The sequence below is a fragment of the Oculina patagonica genome, chromosome 12, assembly GCF_052425735.1.
Source record: "Oculina patagonica isolate OP01 chromosome 12, crgOcupat, whole genome shotgun sequence".
Taxonomy (NCBI): Eukaryota; Metazoa; Cnidaria; class Anthozoa; order Scleractinia; family Oculinidae; genus Oculina; species Oculina patagonica.
Window position 1 is genome coordinate 25802198 of NC_135769.1, and position 19754 is coordinate 25821951.

At 38.7% G+C, this 19754-nt stretch overlaps 1 protein-coding gene across 4 annotated transcripts; it reads left to right on the plus strand.

Annotated features, from left to right (window-relative positions):
• The first annotated feature begins 431 nt into the window (after nucleotides 1–431).
• Nucleotides 432–18621, plus strand: LOC144633816 (uncharacterized). 4 transcript variants are annotated; one of them, XM_078492691.1, is made up of 15 exons: nucleotides 433–458; nucleotides 946–988; nucleotides 1401–1577; nucleotides 2107–2283; nucleotides 3830–4065; nucleotides 5067–5303; nucleotides 5891–6003; nucleotides 6930–7160; nucleotides 7772–7884; nucleotides 8897–9513; nucleotides 10375–11076; nucleotides 11493–11850; nucleotides 12770–12910; nucleotides 15712–15861; nucleotides 16447–18621. In XM_078492691.1, exons 2-15 carry the CDS (start codon nucleotides 946–948, stop codon nucleotides 16992–16994), a joined length of 3843 nt encoding a protein of 1280 aa, XP_078348817.1. In that variant the 5' UTR covers nucleotides 433–458; the 3' UTR covers nucleotides 16995–18621. The 4 variants fall into 4 exon arrangements, with proteins under 4 accessions (XP_078348821.1, XP_078348817.1, XP_078348818.1 ...); XM_078492692.1 differs by lacking the exon at nucleotides 433–458 and adding an exon at nucleotides 479–566; XM_078492695.1 differs by lacking the exon at nucleotides 1401–1577 and having other exon boundaries at nucleotides 432–458.
• The last annotated feature ends 1133 nt before the right edge of the window (nucleotides 18622–19754 follow it).

Here is a 19754-nt window from a genome sequence, read left to right on the forward strand (position 1 = left end):
TTCCCAAATTATAAAAAAGTAAACCAAGAACGGATAGTACGGGAATAAATATCCGCTTGCTATCAAGAAACAGAGAAGGCAAATTCGATACCTTGTATTAATAAGTTATTCAAATTTCAAAGCGATTAATTTTTAATGCGAGCTTAATTGTAGAACTCAGTTTCAAGATCATTTTCTCTCTTGACATTTGCGTTCTTTTTCACTGCCTGTTATTTTTTAAAACTCGAATTTCAGTTTCTCAGTTTCCTTGTATTTTTTTTTCGTACAAATAACGTGTGGTGTTGATCAATATATCGTTGTATCACATGAATGACCTTTGCGACCATGGTGGCGAATTAATAATATAAAGAAGGCAGGTAAAATTACGTCATGGTGTACAAATAACGAGAGATTCCATTGATTCAGTGTCACAGTCACAGTCCGCACGGTTATACTCTAAGAGACGGGAAGCAAGAAAGGTAAGGTCATGTTCAATCTTGTAAGAGTGTATGCAAGTCACTTATCTTAAGGAAGCTATGTCATGGGGATTTCGCAGGTGTTGGGCCTAAACTGTTCTGAAATTAGTGGTAGGCAACTTGAACCATTAAAAACCAATAACTTTGTACAATTAAAGGAAGATATAACCTTAATTTGCGGATAGAAATGAAGCTATGGCTATAAATATCGATAAATATCGACCTTTTATTTCAAGTGGCAATCCATTTTCATCCTAGCCATTCGCAGCCAAAGACGGTTTTTAACAGTATCAGTACTTTAATATAGCAATTTTTAGTAAAAGGGACTATCAATTTTAGGTTTCCTAGCGACATAAATAAAAATTTTGGCTGCTCAAAAATTTAGTAAAATACGTAAAAAGGCCCCTTTAACACCTTTACTCCTCAACAACTAAATAAACTACATGAGAAATGCTGTTTAAAGAAATCCCACTGTGTCCTTGTTTGTCAGATGGCACGTTTTCTTCCTTGGACAGCTGTGATACTTGCAGTTTGTAAGTATTTTCGTAATGCTAAACAGAATCCGTAAATCGAAGATTTAGACAGTAGTGAGCATCTGCTATAGTACCATTTTCAAACATTTCCTGTTTGTTTCCATGAAATCGGTTCTACAATTTTCGTCTTGCACTTTTACCCTACCTCGACACTTTGAGTATAGATACATTTTCTATCCATTCTATTGTTTACATGGGAGTATCAATTCCTCCTTCAATAAGTTTGTTCTCTTTACGCATGTAGTCTGAGAGATGGCCGATGCAATATTTTCTCTGAATCCATTTGACGTCGTGAACTGAACTCTAAGTCACTCAGAATTTTGTTTCGTTATAACTAGTACTAGTACTGTTAATTATCTGGTCTTGTTTTCCTATATTTGCCTCTCATTCTAGTATGTAATATTTTTTTCAGATCTGGTTTCTTTTGAAGGAGTCCTAACGCGGGCAAATAATGAACACAAATCTAAAGCTAACAGAGCCAGACGGCAAGCTACAGATTCAACTCTTTCAGGAAATTTCAATCCAGGTGGGAGGCGGCCAAAAACCAGTAAGAGGTCCCTTCCACAAGTGAATGGAAAACCTGAACAGGGTGAGCTTACAAAATGCACGTTTGAATTTCACGAGCCGACCATTCACCACTTCACAAACGAGAAGAAATGCGGGGTGTCTCATTTTTAAGTCTGGCTTCCGTGGTTTATCATGTTCAATTTAAGTTATTGCTTTTGGTATAAAAAGCCCTCAAAAATATTAAAGAAGTGTTACATGATCACTCCATAACAGCTGATCGACTACGTTCCTGTGTCCAAGGCCTCCTAATAGTCCCAAGAACTCACCAGAATACCCTTGGTGATCGCGCTATTGCCCATTTTGATTTATTTTTTACATGGGAGTATCAATTCCTCCTTCAGTCAGTTTGTTTTCGTTTACGCATGTAGGTTCTGAAGAATAAATGACTCTGTTCAATGCAATTATTTTCTTTGAATCCATTTGACGTCGTGAACTGAACTCTAAGTCACTCAGAATTTTGTTTCGTTATAACTAGTACTAGTACTGTTAATTCTCTGGTCTTGTTTTCCTATATTTGCTTCACATTCTGGTATGTAATATTTTTTTTTCAGATCTGGTCACTTTTGAAGGAGTGCTAACGCGGACATATAATAAGCACAAATCTAAAGCTAACAGAGCCAGACGGCAAGCTAACGATTCAACTCTTTCAGGAAATTTCAATCCAGGTGGGAGGCGGTCAAAAACCAGTAAGAGGTCCCTCCCACAAGTGAATGGAAAACCTGAACAGGGTGAGTTTAGACAATGCACGTTTGAATTTCACGAGCCGACCATTCACTACTTTACAAACGAGAAATCCGGGGCGTCTCATCTTTTAGTCTGGCTTCCCGTGGTTTATCGTATTCAATTTAAGTTACTGCTTTTGCTATGTAAAGCCCTCAAAAATGAAGCCCCAGAATATAATATATAAATTTAGGCAAGCCTAAAAGCGGAGCTTCCCATTTATTTAATTTTCACTGGAGCTTACAATGTTTTCATTCTGGTGAATATATAAGCGGTCAAAGTACTAATGTTTATGGTGGTTTATAGGTGCAAGACAAATTTAAATCGTTCACGGTTAAACTGAATGTCTGTGGTACGACAAAAATAATAATCTTAAAGCAGGACAAATGTCATTACTCATGATACGGCCGTCTTGCTTCACTCTTTCTACCATCAAACTATGGCCGCCATCTTGCACGACGTACGTACGTCTGTACGCGCCCGCGAACCATGCCGCTAGCCAAGATCACCATGAAAAACCAAAAGCATGGTTCTCTAAATTTTCTATGGGTATGGTTGCCCCGCTTCGGGAGCTCCGTGATTAAAGAAGTGTTACACAATCACTCCATCACAGCTCATCGACTACGTTCCTGTGTCCAGGGCCTCCTAAAAGTCCCAAGACCTCACCACAAGTCCTCTGGTGATTGCGCCTTTGCCTATTCTGGACCATCCGGCTCTGGAACGATTCGCCTCTAAAATACGATCCTGTCCTTTTTAAATCAGAGTCAAAGACACACCTCTTAAAACTGGTGTATGATTTGATTTAATATTTTTAATTTTTGATCGTTTTAATAGTTATTGTAATACTTTTATGATTTATCTTTTTAATAATTTTGATATTTTATCTTGCTTGTAGAGAGCTTAAGAATATTTTTATAATTTAAGCACTATAAAAATTATTATTATTATTATTATTATTATTATTATTATTATTATTATTATTATTGTTATAAAAAATAATATTATCGTAGTCTGCGTTCGTGCCTAGTGGTCCATAAGGCTGTCCCTAGCTTTTTCCGGTTTCCGTAGCATTAACAGACTGGAAGTACTCCTACTCCCTCTGGATGAGATACCAGTCCATTTCACCCCGCTTATCTCCAGCTGGTAGCAATAGTTTTATATCTGGGTAGATAGTGGCGCAATAAAGAGAAAGTGATTTTCTTTAAAATACGACGCACTGACTACGGCCAGGGCTCAAACCCGGAACGTTTTATCCGGAATCCAGCGAACTAACGATTGACCACTAATATCTCTTCTCGTTTCTGAAGTGTCGAATTGTATTTTTTTCTTCTGTTTTCTCTATTTTTTCCTTTTCAAGGAGGGAAGTTAAATACTCAAATTGCTTCTTTTATGTTCACCGCTGTCTAGATATCACAGCTTTGATAGATTTATGTAACTTCTGCGTTTGTAAGTATAATTTTAAATGACTTAGTTTATACAAGGGGATTTTTCTTTTAATTACGGCAGAGAACTCATTTCAAATGTTAATGGCATTTATACAATTTGTGTCAACAGACGTGCTCATCACACGAAATCAAAAAGATGTTACACCCCAATCCCAGTCTAACGCGACGTCCACAAACGAAAGTAGTGAAGCGCTTCCAGCAGAAGCATTGGCTGTTCTGGAGAATTCGAAAGTTCAAGAAGCGGCCATTAACAAAGGAGTCGAAGTTGTCGGAAAGCTGGTCGATAAACAGTTCGAAAACATTGAGCGAGCACAGAATTGGTCTGCTGAGTTCTTGAAGAAAGAGGTGAGTGTTTGATTCTTAAAAACGCCGTTCCTTGGGAGAACTGTGGTTTCTGTTTTCACGAATGTGGACTGAACAAAGAAAAATTGTAATTTCACTTGGAGGGTCGAACCCATGGCCTCTTGCGTACAAATCATGGATGCTCTTACCACGGAGCTACAAGGAAACCCGTGTTCAGCTAGATCATTTTTCAAGTGTGCAGTAAATCGGTAATAAAGATGGTAAATTTCAAGCTCGGTTAAGAATAATGAAGATAAAATTTTTCAACATGAGACGAGCGTGGACAAAGAAAAAAATCTGAGTCCCCGACGGAATTCGAACCCATGGCCTCCCAGATACCGGTTGGGCGCTCAAGCCAACTGAGCTACGAGAGATTCGCGGTGAGCTGAGCCATTTACTAGGTCGATATGTGACACGCGTCCTGCATACTGCTATTATTTACAACACACCTGATGACTTCGACACTGCTGATCCTAGCAGCTAGCTAAAGCTCGGATAAGGCTCTATTTATTATTTTTATCATTGGAAAGCACTTTTGCGTTGTTTTTTTTTGAAAAAGTAATGCAGATAAAATAAATGTCGATTCACTCCCTCTAGCTGATCTGAAATTTGTCCGAATCGAGAAAAATTTATCCGAAAATTTCACTTCCGAAAAAAAAGGCCGAATTTTTGACGTCCGAATTTTTTTGCAAGTAATGTATAAAAAAAATTAAATTCTATACAGGTCTCTATGTGCTCTCCTTTAAAAGTTTTTGAGTGTCCTAGAGGTGTTGGTCTCAGAGGAAAGTGAGTTGTTAGTTCTAACTCCATGGTAGAAAAACGAGTGCCGAGTCGTTGTGTCCTCAACAAAGAGGAATTATGTCTTTTGGTATGGCTGTGAACCTCGCACGTTTGGAAAATTTAGAAGATAAATAGTTAAGAAAAAAGTTATTAAGATGTTTATACAGAACGTCAAACAACCTAAAATACGCATTAATACTACTATTGGTGTTAATCGATTGCAGGTGAAGCTGGACATTATGCCCGACAAGGCCTGGATCAATGACAACATGTTTGTTCCTTCGGCTTATCACATAGACGCTTCTGTCGAAGAGGGTTCAAATTCCCCTAAGGCGGATGGAAATACTCCATTTATCTACCCGACAGGGATGGGACAGGTCCTTATGAACGGATGTTGGGGAACAAATTACGGTACTCATGATCCGTGCTTTAATGCGAAGGCAAACTCTTCAAATTGTTGGGTAAGTGGTACAACTTTACCCTTATTGCGCTCAACCCATATTTCCAAATAACCCCAGGAAACAACATCATCATCAACTGTGGCCTCTGCAATTTTGTTCAAAGCACAGTTGCGAGGAAATGTAAAACTTGTGCTTTAACTGGCCAGTCACAGCTAGACGAAGAAAACTTCCTTGCGCTTATGCGATTTTTCGTTTTAAACGGCTTAAAGCGAACGAAAGGAAAGGAATGGAAAAATATTGATGCTTGTGCTTGTGCTTGTGCTTGTGCTTATGCTTGCTTTGAGGCCATTTTCACGGTGAAGTAAAAGCGGTTTGCTTGATTTTGGTTGTGCTTGCGCCACTAGTGAATACCAGGCGTACTTCACACGGAACTAGTTCGGTTAATTCCAGATGGTTCTGGCACGAGACCAGATCGGACCGGGTCTGCTTCCTCTTGACCGTTCACATGTACATGAGACCGATTCAATATGCATAGTGCGTATAGCAGGCCTTGTATGTACGAGGACCCTATACAGACCAAACCTTTGGACATAATTTTTTTAAATAGGTTCCATGTGAACATAATCTAAGCAATTAACTCTTTATAGAATATGATTGATGGAGCTGCCTTTATTGGCGTTGGATTTGATGGAAATGGAAAGTACAGTCCCGAGTCCAGAAAAATGAGTATAGTTCAGAGAAACTGTGCCAATAAGGCAAGGTAAGAATTCTTATAGCCCTTCAGAGTTACAATTACCCTGAATTTACCACACTTCGCTTCTCAACGAATACACATGATGAAGGATGACCCGAACTGGTTCATTGTGTCCGAGAATATTTAAACAACGAATGACGAGCAAATTCTGTGAATACTCTCGACCAAGGCTTTTACCAAGGAAATGTTCTGACGCCACGGAACGAAGCTGTCCAAGTTACTGTCAGTATTGACCAGCTGGAAAAGTATCCTTACGGTAGATCCCGATGCCGTTGGTTGAAATGCTGATATCCAGAAAATGCGAAGCTAGAGGGGTGTTTACGTTGTCAAAGACATCATAAGTAGAGGGGATGTTCTTTTCAAACTCGTCGAAAAGTCTAGAACGGCGTTCATTGTGTCAGGTTTAATAAGAGTAACACGTCGTGAACAACACAATCAACTTCATTCTAGACTTCTTCCTTTTTGTTTTGTCTCTTTATCTACAGTGTTTAAGACATATTTTGAATATATTTTTGTTAGTCTGATGATGGTTTAAGGAGAAGCCACGAGCCAAGCGGCCCACACTGCCGGAGCTTATCCCGGTTTCCGTAGTTTAACGCTTAGGATTATTTTTATTCCCCCTTTGGTTTTGCCCCCCTTTTCCCTCCTTTTGGAGAGAGGGTTACCAAAAAAAAAAAAACCGCGGGACCCCCTGATGATGGTATAGCTTATACCGAAATATAGCAGTTTACCAACCAAGTCGTCATTCGTTCTCTAATACTCTTAGACTCAATGAACCTATGTACTGAAACTCTCATCAGGAACTGGGTTTTAGCTTCTTAAAAATAAATAAATATTGCAGTTTTGTTGTATTAGAGAAGTAAGGTAAGTAAATGATGTGTATTTTATGTGGCCTTTCTTTTTCTAAAATTTGAAATGTTTCTCCTCTTCAGCTACGATAACTTTGATGTTCCGGACACAATGAACGTACATGGCATTTATGACACGTCTGCATCAATGGCGACGTTTGAGAGTCGCACGCAATATCAGCAACATCTTCAAATCGAGGCGGGTGTGTCTGGATCCTTATTTGGCTTCAGTGCAGGGGTGAAAGCGGCCTGGGGCGGCTCCATGCAAGCGAGCACTCAACAATACATGGCCATCTTGGATGTCGATGTTGATAGGTGAGGGCCTTAATTTATAATCCGGCCCTTTGCCCACTTAGGGCTTATGGCCATAAGTCAAGTCAAGTTAATTTATAATGACACAGAAACAGATAGACCGCGACACTTAAAAAAATTATTTATTTTTCACCCTCTTCACGGTGATTGAACATGCAAAACGCGGTACATTTCAACCACGTAATCAACTGTCATAGAAAATAGTAGCGCAACCTGACGAAAACCAGGGGAAACGTTTCTCTAATCGACGCACAGACTTCAATAATTGTTCTCACCGTGTAAGTAAGAATCTGTCGTCAATGCCATCACTACGTACTTTCTTAATTGTAATGTTTCGACTAAAATTTTTAGTCAGTTTTGCACAAATGCTGACGTCATGTGTGCTTAAGTTCATTGCAGACGAATTACTTTTTACCACGCGAGCAAACTCACTTCAGTTAAAACCGTTGCTCATGTGGTATAGCCAAGCAAAACTGCATGTCAAGCATGTTCAATATCAATTAAGGTGAAGACGGTGAAAAGAAAATGGGTGTCGCGGTGTAAAATTAGACGAGGACAGTCTCGGTAACGTGTTTGTTTACACTGAATAATACTTGATTCACCTTTAATACAAGGTACCAAATCTTCATGGACGAAGTTAAGCCAAGTGATCTCAGTTTGTCATTCTTGAGGGAATTCATGGACCTTCCAGTCTCATACTACCACCCTGGTGCTCAAATTAAATATCGTAAGTAATCTTGTCTTTGTTTGGACGTTCACTGTGTTTTTATTACATGATTGATATATAGCCTTTAAAGTCATACTCGTGAAACAACGTTGCAAATCCGTCTGCGTTTGCTGGCCAACTACACAGAAACAACAAAGAAGAAACAATAATAAAAATACAATATTACAACTAGTTGTCACTTAAAGGAACTGTGTCACGGAATTTAAACAAATTTAGGTATGGGAAATGATTATCAAGTTGTGTAAATAAAACAAATAACCTCTTAAAACAGCGAAGGGACATTTCAATACCATAACAAATACAAGAGAAGGTACGGATGGCCAAAATTAAAGTGACGAAGATTTCAACGGCTGGGTTGCAATATGGCTTGTTTAAAATATTGTAGGCCTAAACATTTTCGAAGTTTACGTTGTTTCTTGTAATGAAGCTTGGTTGCAGTGAAGTGTGGTTTTTTGATATAGATCCAAAGTAATTCTTTGCAAACATTAAGTTTTATAGCGAGAATTTGGCAAAACTTAATAAAAAGAACCTATCTCAGCCATGACACAGTCCCTTTAGAGCTGTTTCAAAGACGCATGGCTACTCTTGGGCAACTTTTAATATTTCGAGAATATTTTTTTTCTATTCTAAACAATTTCTAAATCAAAGATTGCCTGAAGATTGTATGAGCATTGTTTGAAGACCACGAAAACGTGTCCGAGCATTCTTTTAACATTTCCGAGACAGTTTCGCAGACGTGTCAACTTTAAGATCTTTCGAGCCATTTTTGGCCAGAAGCTTATTCTATTTCATAAGCTCTGCCTGTAAGATATTAATCAAGCAAAGTGCTGATTTACATAAAAAATTCTTAGGCGGTAATTAATCACAAATTACAGCATCATTGTCACTACATATATCTCTAGCTTAGGTACTGTGTATTATTCACGCTTCCAAATTCAATTTAATTTTGGAGTGAATGAACGATGAATGAATAATAAACTTTTCCGTTTTGTTATTCTGTTTACGCCAACAGAAAATTTCATCCAGCGTTGGGGTACCCACTACATCAAATCAGCTCAATTTGGAGGCCAGCTGGAGGTTATAAAGACTATGGTGGCATCTCATGTGACATCAAAATCTGAATTCGCACAAAAAATGGAGGCCGAATACAGAGGTCTGTTTGCAAGTTTCGGAGCAAAGCAAAGCAGTGAAGGAGGTTCAGAAAGCAGAGAGGAAAACAAGTTCACCTCCACAACTGTTAAAGCACAGGGAGGAAGCCAGGAGATTGCGACCATCCTTTCTGATGTCTACTCCCCAACATTCAAAGGCGCCTTCAAACAATGGTTGGAGAGTATTCCAGCTTACCCCAAAGCCTACAAGTTTTTGTTGGGAACAATCACTGATCTGGTTAACTTTCGTGCAAACGATTTGTTTCTTGGAGAACCTGTTGACTGGGGCTGCGAAGGACACAGCAGTGATTTGGTACAGGAAACGACAGGGGATGTCACCAAAAAGTATTACACGGTAGCAGATGCGCATGGGACTGTCAGCAAGTTCTATTGCCCATTTCAGGACCGAGAAGAGCTGGACATTGCACTCAGTAGAAGACGGGCCAGTCTTAAGAGGGCAATCGAGACATATATGGAAGAAGTGAGTAAAAGTAAATAAATCAGATCCATCAATACTTTCCATCGTCCTAGTGGCCGTGTTAGATTAAAAAAGAGCAATTCAAATCTGTTTGGCGGATAGAATCACCTCGAAGGGACAATATTGGCGTGGAATTATTTTATGAAGAATTTGGCGGTGATTTGTTGATTTCGATCCAATTTACAACAACACAAGGCAGGCGCAGTAGCGTTCCAGTGAGGAAACAACTTTTACTCGATATAGTGAGATCATCAACGTAAGCGCTCGCAGCAATCAAAGGGCTAAATATGGTTAACACTTGATCAATCGACTTCATTGCCTGTTGAAGACCTGAATTGCCTGTTAAGCACAAAAAGTCGCAATTTGCATCCCAGGCGACTAAACGTGAGCAAAAACGATAATAGTTTATAATATATCAACTGCAGTGTGATAAAGGATGAAAGAGTAATTCGAAACCTTTTTGGTTTTCCATCTTCAAGTTACTTTTTGAGCTTTTATTAGACACAAAATCGTTATCAAGCAAATATTATAACAAATCAAACTGCAGTGTAAAAGGAAATATAAACAGTAAAAAGTTTTTCCGAGAGTGCCGCTTGAAGAGCTCTGCTGGCCCGGCGTGGCTTTTTGGAGGGATTTCTCCCGGTTCTCCGGTTTTCCTCCCTTCTGAAAAACCAACATTTTCAAATTTCAATTCGACCTGGATAGAGGAACTGCATGAAAATTAGTGCTGATGTGCATCCTCTCTAAATATAGCCATTTGTTTATTTATAAAGTGAGCTCGCTGTATTCTTATATTTATATGTGCGTAAACAGAGAGACAACCTCCTTATTTTAATAACTATGAATGTTGTTTTTTTCCCATAGGGACCAACGTCTGTCTCAGATATGCAGATTCCAGAGTGTTCGTCCAAAGATGAAAGTACAGATACCCAGAATGATTTTCTTGCCAATACTCGTGTTCCGACATGGAACGAAATCACCCAGCAAGACAAAACCATCACAGTAACATTTGATATGGAGAATGATTTGGCACGTGGACCAAGCGACTTGATGAAAATCCAGAGAAATATGTCTCGAGAAGTTCGCTTCAAACGTGGTAGATGGTTTACCGCTGACACGGATGGCAAGTTTCACATGTACAGTGGATATCGTAACGGAAAAAGTGCGAAACTCAGCAGGCACAAACTGTCGATATTTGGGCTTGTTCTAAGCTATAATTCTAAATATGGAGGCTTGGAACTTAGTGAAGAAGACTTTAATGCATCTAAAAAGATTTATCCGACTTTAAGCAAGGAACTGGTTGGCTTTCCCCTGGCACGCGTCAACCTCTTGTATTCCGACTCGACCAGTCCGCTCAAACGCACCACACAGACACCAACGGTTATACCCTGCAACGTCAAATGGTCCAATGCTCTGCGACTTGACCCAACAACCACGGGTGGCCGCTGTTTGCATTTCACTGCCTCTTCAGCTGGTGATATCTTCGTTGTTTTTGCAACAGTGCCAAGTCGAAGCACGACTTGGTACTACGTGCAGATTGGAATCAACAAGGTTGCAATTTACAAGGTAAGAATCAAACTTATGTTACTTAAACGCTATTATAATCAAGTACAAAATTTTATTGTATCGATCTCACAAGTCACTCTCGTGATTTAAACTTTCTATCGCAGCCACGCTTTGTTTTGAGTTCATCTACGATCTTTATGTGTTTAGCATTGGCATGTTACTTGTGACTTTAACGAATATGGAAAATCTTGATGATGATGTCCAAATCAGAACATAGACGCAATATTTTACTACCACAGCGGAAAAAAACTTTTGGAGATAAAGAGAGTTTGGGTACCTTTCTGTAACGTTTTTTTCTAAGGCCCATGTCACAAAATGGTTCCCGAAAAAGATCAAACCGGATGTAGCTGATTAAGAATTATCGGAAAGGAAGCTTAAGGTCTTGTTATAAATTAATTTTTTTGTCTTAACCACAGGGCGGAAACAGCGTCACTAATACGTCAGACTCAGGAGCCATATCTATAGGAGATACGTTGTTATATCAATCCTACTTTGTTTGCTTATACGAAAAGCCTAACAGTACCCTGATTGAGTATGGAAAGTCCCTTGGTACCTCAGAAAGTGGAGATGTATACCTCACGTACCTCGACACTGACCATCCCCTAAACGTGCGCTTCTATGCCTTTGGTAACATGGATGCATCAGTTAAAATATGGGACGCCCATATACTTTCACGCGACTTAACGAACGCAGACTGCAAAGGCGACACGTGCAAAGATCTCCCAACAAATCTATGTGTTCAAAAGTGCCACTCATTATGTGACCCCTTTGCAGGTAAGTTTGAAGTGTTTGTATGTTGTACTAGCAACGTAGGGGTAAAGTGATGTGGCGATAAGTGTATTAATCCGAGAAAAAAAGAAGAAAGTTTCTAGTTACATTTACGAAAGTGTTATAGTTGTCATACAAACAGGCATATGATTTTAAACTCTTCGCTAGTTTTCGACAGTTAACCCTCGGACTCACAACCCCACTGTGGTACAAGGAGGGGTTTGATAACCACTCTTTCCCTCAGGTTTTCGTTCTATTAATGAAAAGCGAAATTAGGTTGATTTTATAGGAAGCCCTTTGCTTACTCTACAAGATGATATATATTTTTTATGACGTCATACAACGTCACGAGTCCCGCCATCTTGGATTTCAATATTGTCTTGGAAAGTGAGAAAATAAAGGAAATTTTGACATAATCAAGCCAAAATGCTAATGAGATGTGAAGTCTACGAATTAAAGAAAATAAAAGAAAATGGGAAATTAAAGAAGAACGTTAAAAAAGACAATAGTTGGTCAGACCTACATGTAACTTCATGTACATGGCAACTTCAAAAATCATTGACAAATCGTAAACATTTTACAATTCTCACAAAGGATGAGAGTTTTTTCTGTTCGCATAAGGTCTAAATTTGTAAACTCAAGCTCGACTTGAAATTATTTGTTTCACTTTGCAAGTGTTGTACAAACATCTTCAGAATGCCCGTATAAACAGATAAGTTTTTATGAATTTGCTCCTTGGGGCCGAGGTCAAGTTTATGTTGCCTGTATCAGAGAGGGGCAGTTTGTATGTAAATTTAATCTAAATAAAATATGCGACGATTTGTCAGGACAGCAGAGATCGTCCGTAATAAAGAGGTGGTCGTTTTAGTAGGTTCCCTTTAGGAGCGATTCCAATTTAGTTGGCTTAATGTTTTCTCCATCGCAGGTTGCAGACATCCTGGCGCAGATGTTTTAGAGCCGTCAGATTGCTTAGCTTGTAGGTTTGCTAGAGATCCACTGACCAACACGTGCCTAGAAAGTTGCCCGAGTGGGACAAAACTCGTAACTGAAGACAAAAATTGCATAAGTATGATTTCATATTATTTCAGTCATTATTTAATTAAACACCTATATACTAAATTCAATTTTACTTAAGAGTTTGACTTAAGGGTTGATTTGCATAGAATAGGCCAATGGTGTTCCAACAACCATTTATTGTTAAACCCAAGCTAAACTAAACGCATGGTGTTTGGCAGCAGGCAAATGCATTCCAGACTGAACACTTCCAGCCTCACTTTCATGAGAAGAGAACTCGTACCGGAACACACCGCTAAAGACCTTGGGGTGATTTTGGACAAGAACCTAACCTATGACGAACACATTACCAAAACTGTCTCCTCCTGTATGTCTTGTTTCGGTCAAATAAGCCGCACAAAGCACGTTTTTGACAAATGCACCCTACTAACTATTATAAATGCCTTAGTTTTTAGCAAACTTTTTTATTGTTCGAACGTATGGACGAATACATCAAAAAGTAATATAAATAAATTACAAGGTATTCAGAACTTTGCCGCTCGAATTGCGACCAGTACGCACAAATATGATCACATCACACCAGTTTTAAAAGAGCTTAAATGGCTACCAGTTGCGACTCAGTTATATTTCAGGAGCGCTATCATGGCCTTCAAATGTCTAACATCCCGCGTGCCGGAGTATCTGTCTTCCCAGTTAAGTAAGCGAGGAGAAATAAGCGAACGTGCCACAAGAAGTTCACAAATGCTGAACATTCCTCTTTTCAAGTCTGCCAGTGGTCAGAGGACGCTTTACTACAGAATAGTCAGTATCTGGAACTCCATGGATAGCTCTCTAAAAACTCTCGAGAAAGTATCTGCTTTTAAGTTTTATCTTAAACGTAAACTTATCAAAGATTTTATAGATTCTTAATCCTAGTTAATTAATTTTAAGTATGAATATCATCTTAGAGTTTTAAGTGGTTTTAAATTATTATTGTATTTATTTCATTGTCTTTGAAAAGCCTCTAGGGGGAAAGTCAATAGAGTATGTATTATTATTATTAATAATTTTTTCATCAAAATAATATTATTGTGACAAAAAGAAACTCTATGCTAATGACTGATAACTAATGAAATCCTCCAAAGATTGCCGGCATGAAATGTCGAATCATATTTGTCAGACCGATAAACGTTGACGAGAGTTTCCCAATGAAATGTTCTGTAATCTAAAGTCATTACTTCCAGTCCTATATTTAACAATTATTCTGCGAAATCTCGCGGATTATCGCCTGTTATTTGCGGGGGGGCGGTGGGCGGGGTTGGTTAAATTATGTCGTTTTTCCCCAGGTTGGTGGGGGTTATTTTTTTTTTTATTAAAAAAATTCCCAACAAAACTTTTTTTAAAAAAAAAAAAAATAATTTTTTTCGCCTTTTATATTTTTTGGATATTTTCCTCTCTTATATATTCTGTTTTTTTTTTTATGGTAAAATTATTTTTTTTTTTTCTTATATGGGGGGGGCGCGCGCATGTATAAAAAAAATATATATATCTGACTTGATTTATAAGAAGGTGGCTATTCGGGATTTTAAAGAAATGAGTATTTTTTTTTTCTTTCAAGGACATGGAAGATTATTTGGCTTATTTTAAAATGGAATGATGCCCTGTTTGATGCAGTGATTTCAATTTTATATTGTTTGGGTTTTCTTCCCCCCCCCCTACTCTCCCTCCCTCCTTCTATTTACCTTTGGTTAGTTTACCCCAGTCTCCAACTCGTTGTGTCTACTGGACTTCAATACATTTGAATTCTAGGCGCGCGCGCGCTGACTCGGATAAAAGAAGTGTTCTAGCTTTCTATTTTGCTGTCTAAAGGAAATTTGACGGAGGACATCATTAAGTCCCGTGAAGGTGAAAGTCTTTCGATTTGCAAGTTATGCGTCGGCTGTTATCGTACCTTAAACCGAGCTTTAGGCGGTTAAACACAGATAACCGATCTACTCGTTTTGCCAGGTACAGATAATGTTGAGCTTGCTTTAGACAGCAAAGGTCTTTAGCCACATGCATCAATTAGGACTCGGAACTAGACTATAGGGCTGATCTGAAGGCGGTCATAACGATATTTGGTTTGAAATTTACCGTGGCTAAAGACTTTGTTTTTTACTGTTGAAGTTTGGGGAGCGGGCGTTACGCGCTCGACGACATTCAAATACATCCGGGACATTGTCGGTTATTTCTAAAAGAAACATGTCGGAGTGAATAGCCAAGGAATCGCTTCAAGCACTGATGTGAGTACATAGTTTTCTTGTTTCCTCAATTTTAGGCGTTCTCCACCTAGCTAACACTCATAGTTCTCTGTGATTCGCTAGTGGGAGGCAATGCGATCGTGTGCACTTCCGGCCGCGACAATGGAGTTGACAATTGAGATAACACTTGCCCGCTTCCTCAGATATTTCGCCTGATTTGCTTAAAGTTGAATCGAATGTCGATGTAGAATGCTTTAGTTCAGTTTATTTGAGACGTGCATGCTTTAAGAAAGCTACAGTTCAGCTCTCCGCCGAGTGTTTTCTTATGTCTATCTTGGTGTTAATTTTGACTCACATTTCAAGTTGTAAACACTCTTAATTGAATTGATAGAATTCTTGATTTAAACAAAATGCCGTATATGCAGTCTTTTTGGTTCAAAACACATAAACTAGAGTACCTTACGTTAAACTTGAGCTAAAATTAGCCCTCATTCAGCGTTCGTTACAGAAATATGCCTTGTGAACTACGGTGTAGTGTCAAAATTCGGGAGACACCTTTTATCAAATCAAGTCAGATATATAGATGTGGTAAATAATAAGCTGCATTAAAGTTTGTTTTGATGCCAATTTTCAGTGAAACTCGGGCATTTTTCTTCGTCACCTGGGATTTCCTGTAAGGAAATCCTGGATTCTGGAGATTCTGAAGGAGATGGAGAGTACTGGATCAACCCTGAACAAACAGGAGACCCTTTAAGAGTCTACTGCGACATGACAACTGACAGAGGTAAAAACAAAAAATTATCAAAAACTCAGAAAATCTTTTAAACGAATTGTAATCTTCTAACCTCCTCTTCTGACCTCCTCCATCTCGGATTTGTTTTACTGTTGCGAAAGATGTAATGTTCTTCTTGTCACGAGCATGACAAAGGAAAATCTGAGTACTCGACGAAAAAAAAAAAAAAACAATTACCTTACAGACATCTGGCAGGGAGTCCGTTCGGGGACATCCTCGGTCCCATTTCTCATTTCTCTACCGAGCTTAAAATTAACCATCTTTCTCTATTTATCACTTTTTCTCTTGTTCCATGAGATCAGTTGCTATTACACACTCTTTTGGAATCAATTTCCACTTAAGTTGTCTTTTACGTTCACCATTTCTGATTTGGGACGTAGGGAGCTACTAGATAATTGTCCAAAAAAGGTATATATCAAAAACCAGTTCTGATATTTCAGTAGCATTTGAAGCAAAACATGGAGTACACAAAAACATATTTACTCATTTTAATCCTCGATTATTTTAACCCTCGGTTTACTGTAATCTATGTTAAAACTTAAAAGTGGTAAAACTTTAATTATTGCTGATTTCCAGGAGGCTGGCTTCTCGTCGCCAATCTCTTGATGGAAAGCTCTACTCCACCCTCTAGCTGGACCGCTGAGACATCATACCGCGGGATCAGCAATTATGACAACAACAGAACTGGCATCACAAAAAGCGCCATGAATGAGCTGAGAACACACCTACATTTCACTCAAATGAGATTCCACTGCAGCAAACAACAGGGACGTACGTTCCACGTGACCACGGTCGCTAACAGCACTGGTGAAGCTGTAGTCCAGTACTTCAGCGGTCAGACGGATGAGATGCCCGATTCGTGCAATTCGTTTAAGAAAATGGATGACGATACCTCTAACTTAGCCATGCAATGTGATCGGTGGGGAAATGTCAACAACGTGCATTTTGTTGGAAAGTGGGGACACTACGGAAAAAATGGAGAGGACAGGATGTACAACTACGCAGCATTTGTCGCCTACAAGTATCACTGGGTTATCGTAAATGGTGGCTGGTTGTGCGATGATGGCGGAAGTAGTGTTGTACCATTATCGCCGGGAGATTACTGGAAAATTTATGTGCGTTAAGATACTGAACTGCGTAGATTGGACAATTATGACAATTATTCAGAAGAACTGGTGTGTGTGTTCACGCATTTAATTTAATGTTTTCTAATCTTAAAGAAGCCCGTTTTTGAATTACGCGAATCAAAGTTGGCGGGATATAACATCAAAAGGCAATCACCAAGCCTGACGGTTTGCCTTCGTTTCAATCCAGGCAGCTGTTTTGCACCTTGCAGGACTAATTTTTAAATCGAGGCAAAACGGGTTAAAAATTGATTTTGGCTGATCGAAGTAAGCCTTTCTTAAGAGTTTGCAAAAATAGTGCTTGAAGTTTATCGATTTTCCGCGGTGTGGTTTCGTTCAGACAGAAACTTTAGCAAGCAGTTTGTTTACCTAGTTTCGAAGAGCAAATGGAAGAAAACTGATTAATTGTACGAATGCGTCTGATAGATCTGTGCACTCGAGAAGAAAGATCCTCAAAACAACAATTAAGGTACAATTACGTTGTAATAAAAATCTAAAGATTGAGGGACTCAGTACTTAATATTAAGGACAAAGTACTAAGTCTTGCTGGGTTCACATGAATAGACTGATTGCAGTGATATCGTACTACGTAACAACTAGTTAAATTGATGGAGAAAATTCGCGTAGACAAAATAACGTTTCTACATGTACTTCTGCGTGAAGCTGCCGCTTCTCTCAAGTTACAGTAGAGCCGTGGTCCCCATGTAATTAAAGCAACGTTACTAAATGTATCCTCGTTTGCAACGATCTGATTAGTTAGGAAAATAAAGCAGCACCACATCACGAATTTATTTTGTCGTTCTGTAGAAACACTGTAAGGCAGAGGAAAATTACTTGTATACAGCTATTTCGAGAAAGGTTGTCGGGAAATAAAAAACACCAAAGTGCACGCGACAAGACCGAAAGGTGGTCTGGGTATTCACTGGAATTTTGCATATTGGCCTAGAGGAAATTTACAAGTTTGTATTTTTGCACGTGGAGAATTTGTTTTTCTTCTCAGGAGACCTATATCTGTAGCTTTACATTTACTGTCGCATGTCTTTGAGTGAGGAAAACTTCTTCTGAACTTCAGAGGGTCTAAACGTACCTTGTTTCTACATGTCTGAAGAGAAAGAAAACCTGAAAATTGCGCTTATTTTCTTGTTATATCTCATTAGTATTCAACACGTGCAGTAGCTCAATACGTCTACCCATACTACCTTTAGGGATTGGCTTGTGCAGTTTTGTGCTTTTTTCCGACAACGTTTCTTGAAATAGCTGTATACGCTGAATCACGAAAACGTTACAGCAAATTACAGCCTTAAGATCATTCGACTCTTTAGAAGGAAAGTACGGTAACAAAATAAATGAATACGAACTGCATTTCTTCTTCACGTAGAAGGTATTTAAGAAGCAGGGGATTAGGTAAAAAGGTTGACATACACTTTTAGCATTTTGTTATTCAAAACTTTCCTTAGTTCATTTAGAGATCATTTCTCTTCTCGCGACTGTATATTTGAGTAGGTATTGACATTAACAGAAGAAACAAGAAGCTTGAGAAGCTTGAGAAGCTTAAAATCGGGCGCTTAATAATTAGCTATCTGTTTTGACTTGAAAGGCAGGGTACAGTACAATAAAAATCACTGGAAAAACAGTCACTTTAACCTATTCAGGCCGGGGGGGGGGGGGGGCTTTTGAGGCCCGCACTGACTTTGGACGCTTATAACTTTTTCAAGATTCAACCAAACGCTGGCAAACTTTGCGCGTTTATCTAAAATTTATCTCGCAATAATTTGGTAGGATTAGTTATTGTGCCAGTAACTTGAAATCACAATGGCAACGTCATTTTGACAGGTTGTTTTCGATAGGGGTGGAAAACACGAAAACCATGTCAGCCGCGTTTCAAGGAATCCAAAAAAGCTTTACTTATCCCATATATATTTGCTTTGCAGTATTTTGTTAATTTTTGGACGATTTTGGGGGGTATCTGGGAGGCGATAGTTTTTCTCAAAGGATTAGTAAAATTTAGACAAATAAGAAATATTGGAGATTTAATGTGATTTTAAAATTTGAATTTGAAGTTAAAAATTGGTGGACGGACACCAAACAGTCTCCTGACAACCCGGAGTGCTCTTGCGAGGGGGTCAACTAATTGGAGGTTTTTCCATTCTTTTCTTCAATCCCTTCTTTAAATCTCTTAAAGTTCCATTCAAATTCAGGTAGAACCCCACCTTAAGTTTTGTTCTTGTGAGAAAACAACAGAAGTCAATGCAAAGGTTGCGTGATATAACCAAGCATGGATTTTAATTCTCCCTCCCTTTCCATCTCCTTAGCCTTTCACCCCCACCTGTCCCTCCCTTTCTACTCTCATTCAATTTAATGTTTGTTTACATTTCCTAACCAATTCAGTATCGTACTAGTCTGTGCTAAACAATCAGATAATAACAGAAATTTGCCTTAATTTTGATCTCCCATACCAAGACCTTAGAGTATAAACCGCTAATAAAACAAAACACACTTGATAATAATTCTCTGAGGTTATACACCTTGCAATATTAACGTGCTAACAAACTTGATAACAAACCCCATGTCGTACTAAGGATTTTTATTGATCAACATAGAAAATAAGTTCACAATGGTTTGTTCCCAAAACGTTTTTTACTGTACAGAGGGTCTGTATATACCGTATTGAAAAATTCAGAACGAACCGACTTCTGCCCGTTACCATGATATCATATTGAAAAATTAGCTCGTTCGAAACCGTAGCAAAATCGTTAGAGA

Excerpts from the sequence above, each read along its gene's own strand:
- LOC144633816 (XM_078492691.1), top strand. The coding sequence starts at position 946 with ATGGCACGTTTTCTTCCTTGGACAGCTGTGATACTTGCAGTTT. Across the intron at positions 2,284-3,829 it reads GAATGGAAAACCTGAACAGG|ACGTGCTCATCACACGAAAT; the intron begins GTGAGTTTAGAC and ends TTGTGTCAACAG. Across the intron at positions 5,304-5,890 it reads CAAACTCTTCAAATTGTTGG|AATATGATTGATGGAGCTGC; the intron begins GTAAGTGGTACA and ends AACTCTTTATAG.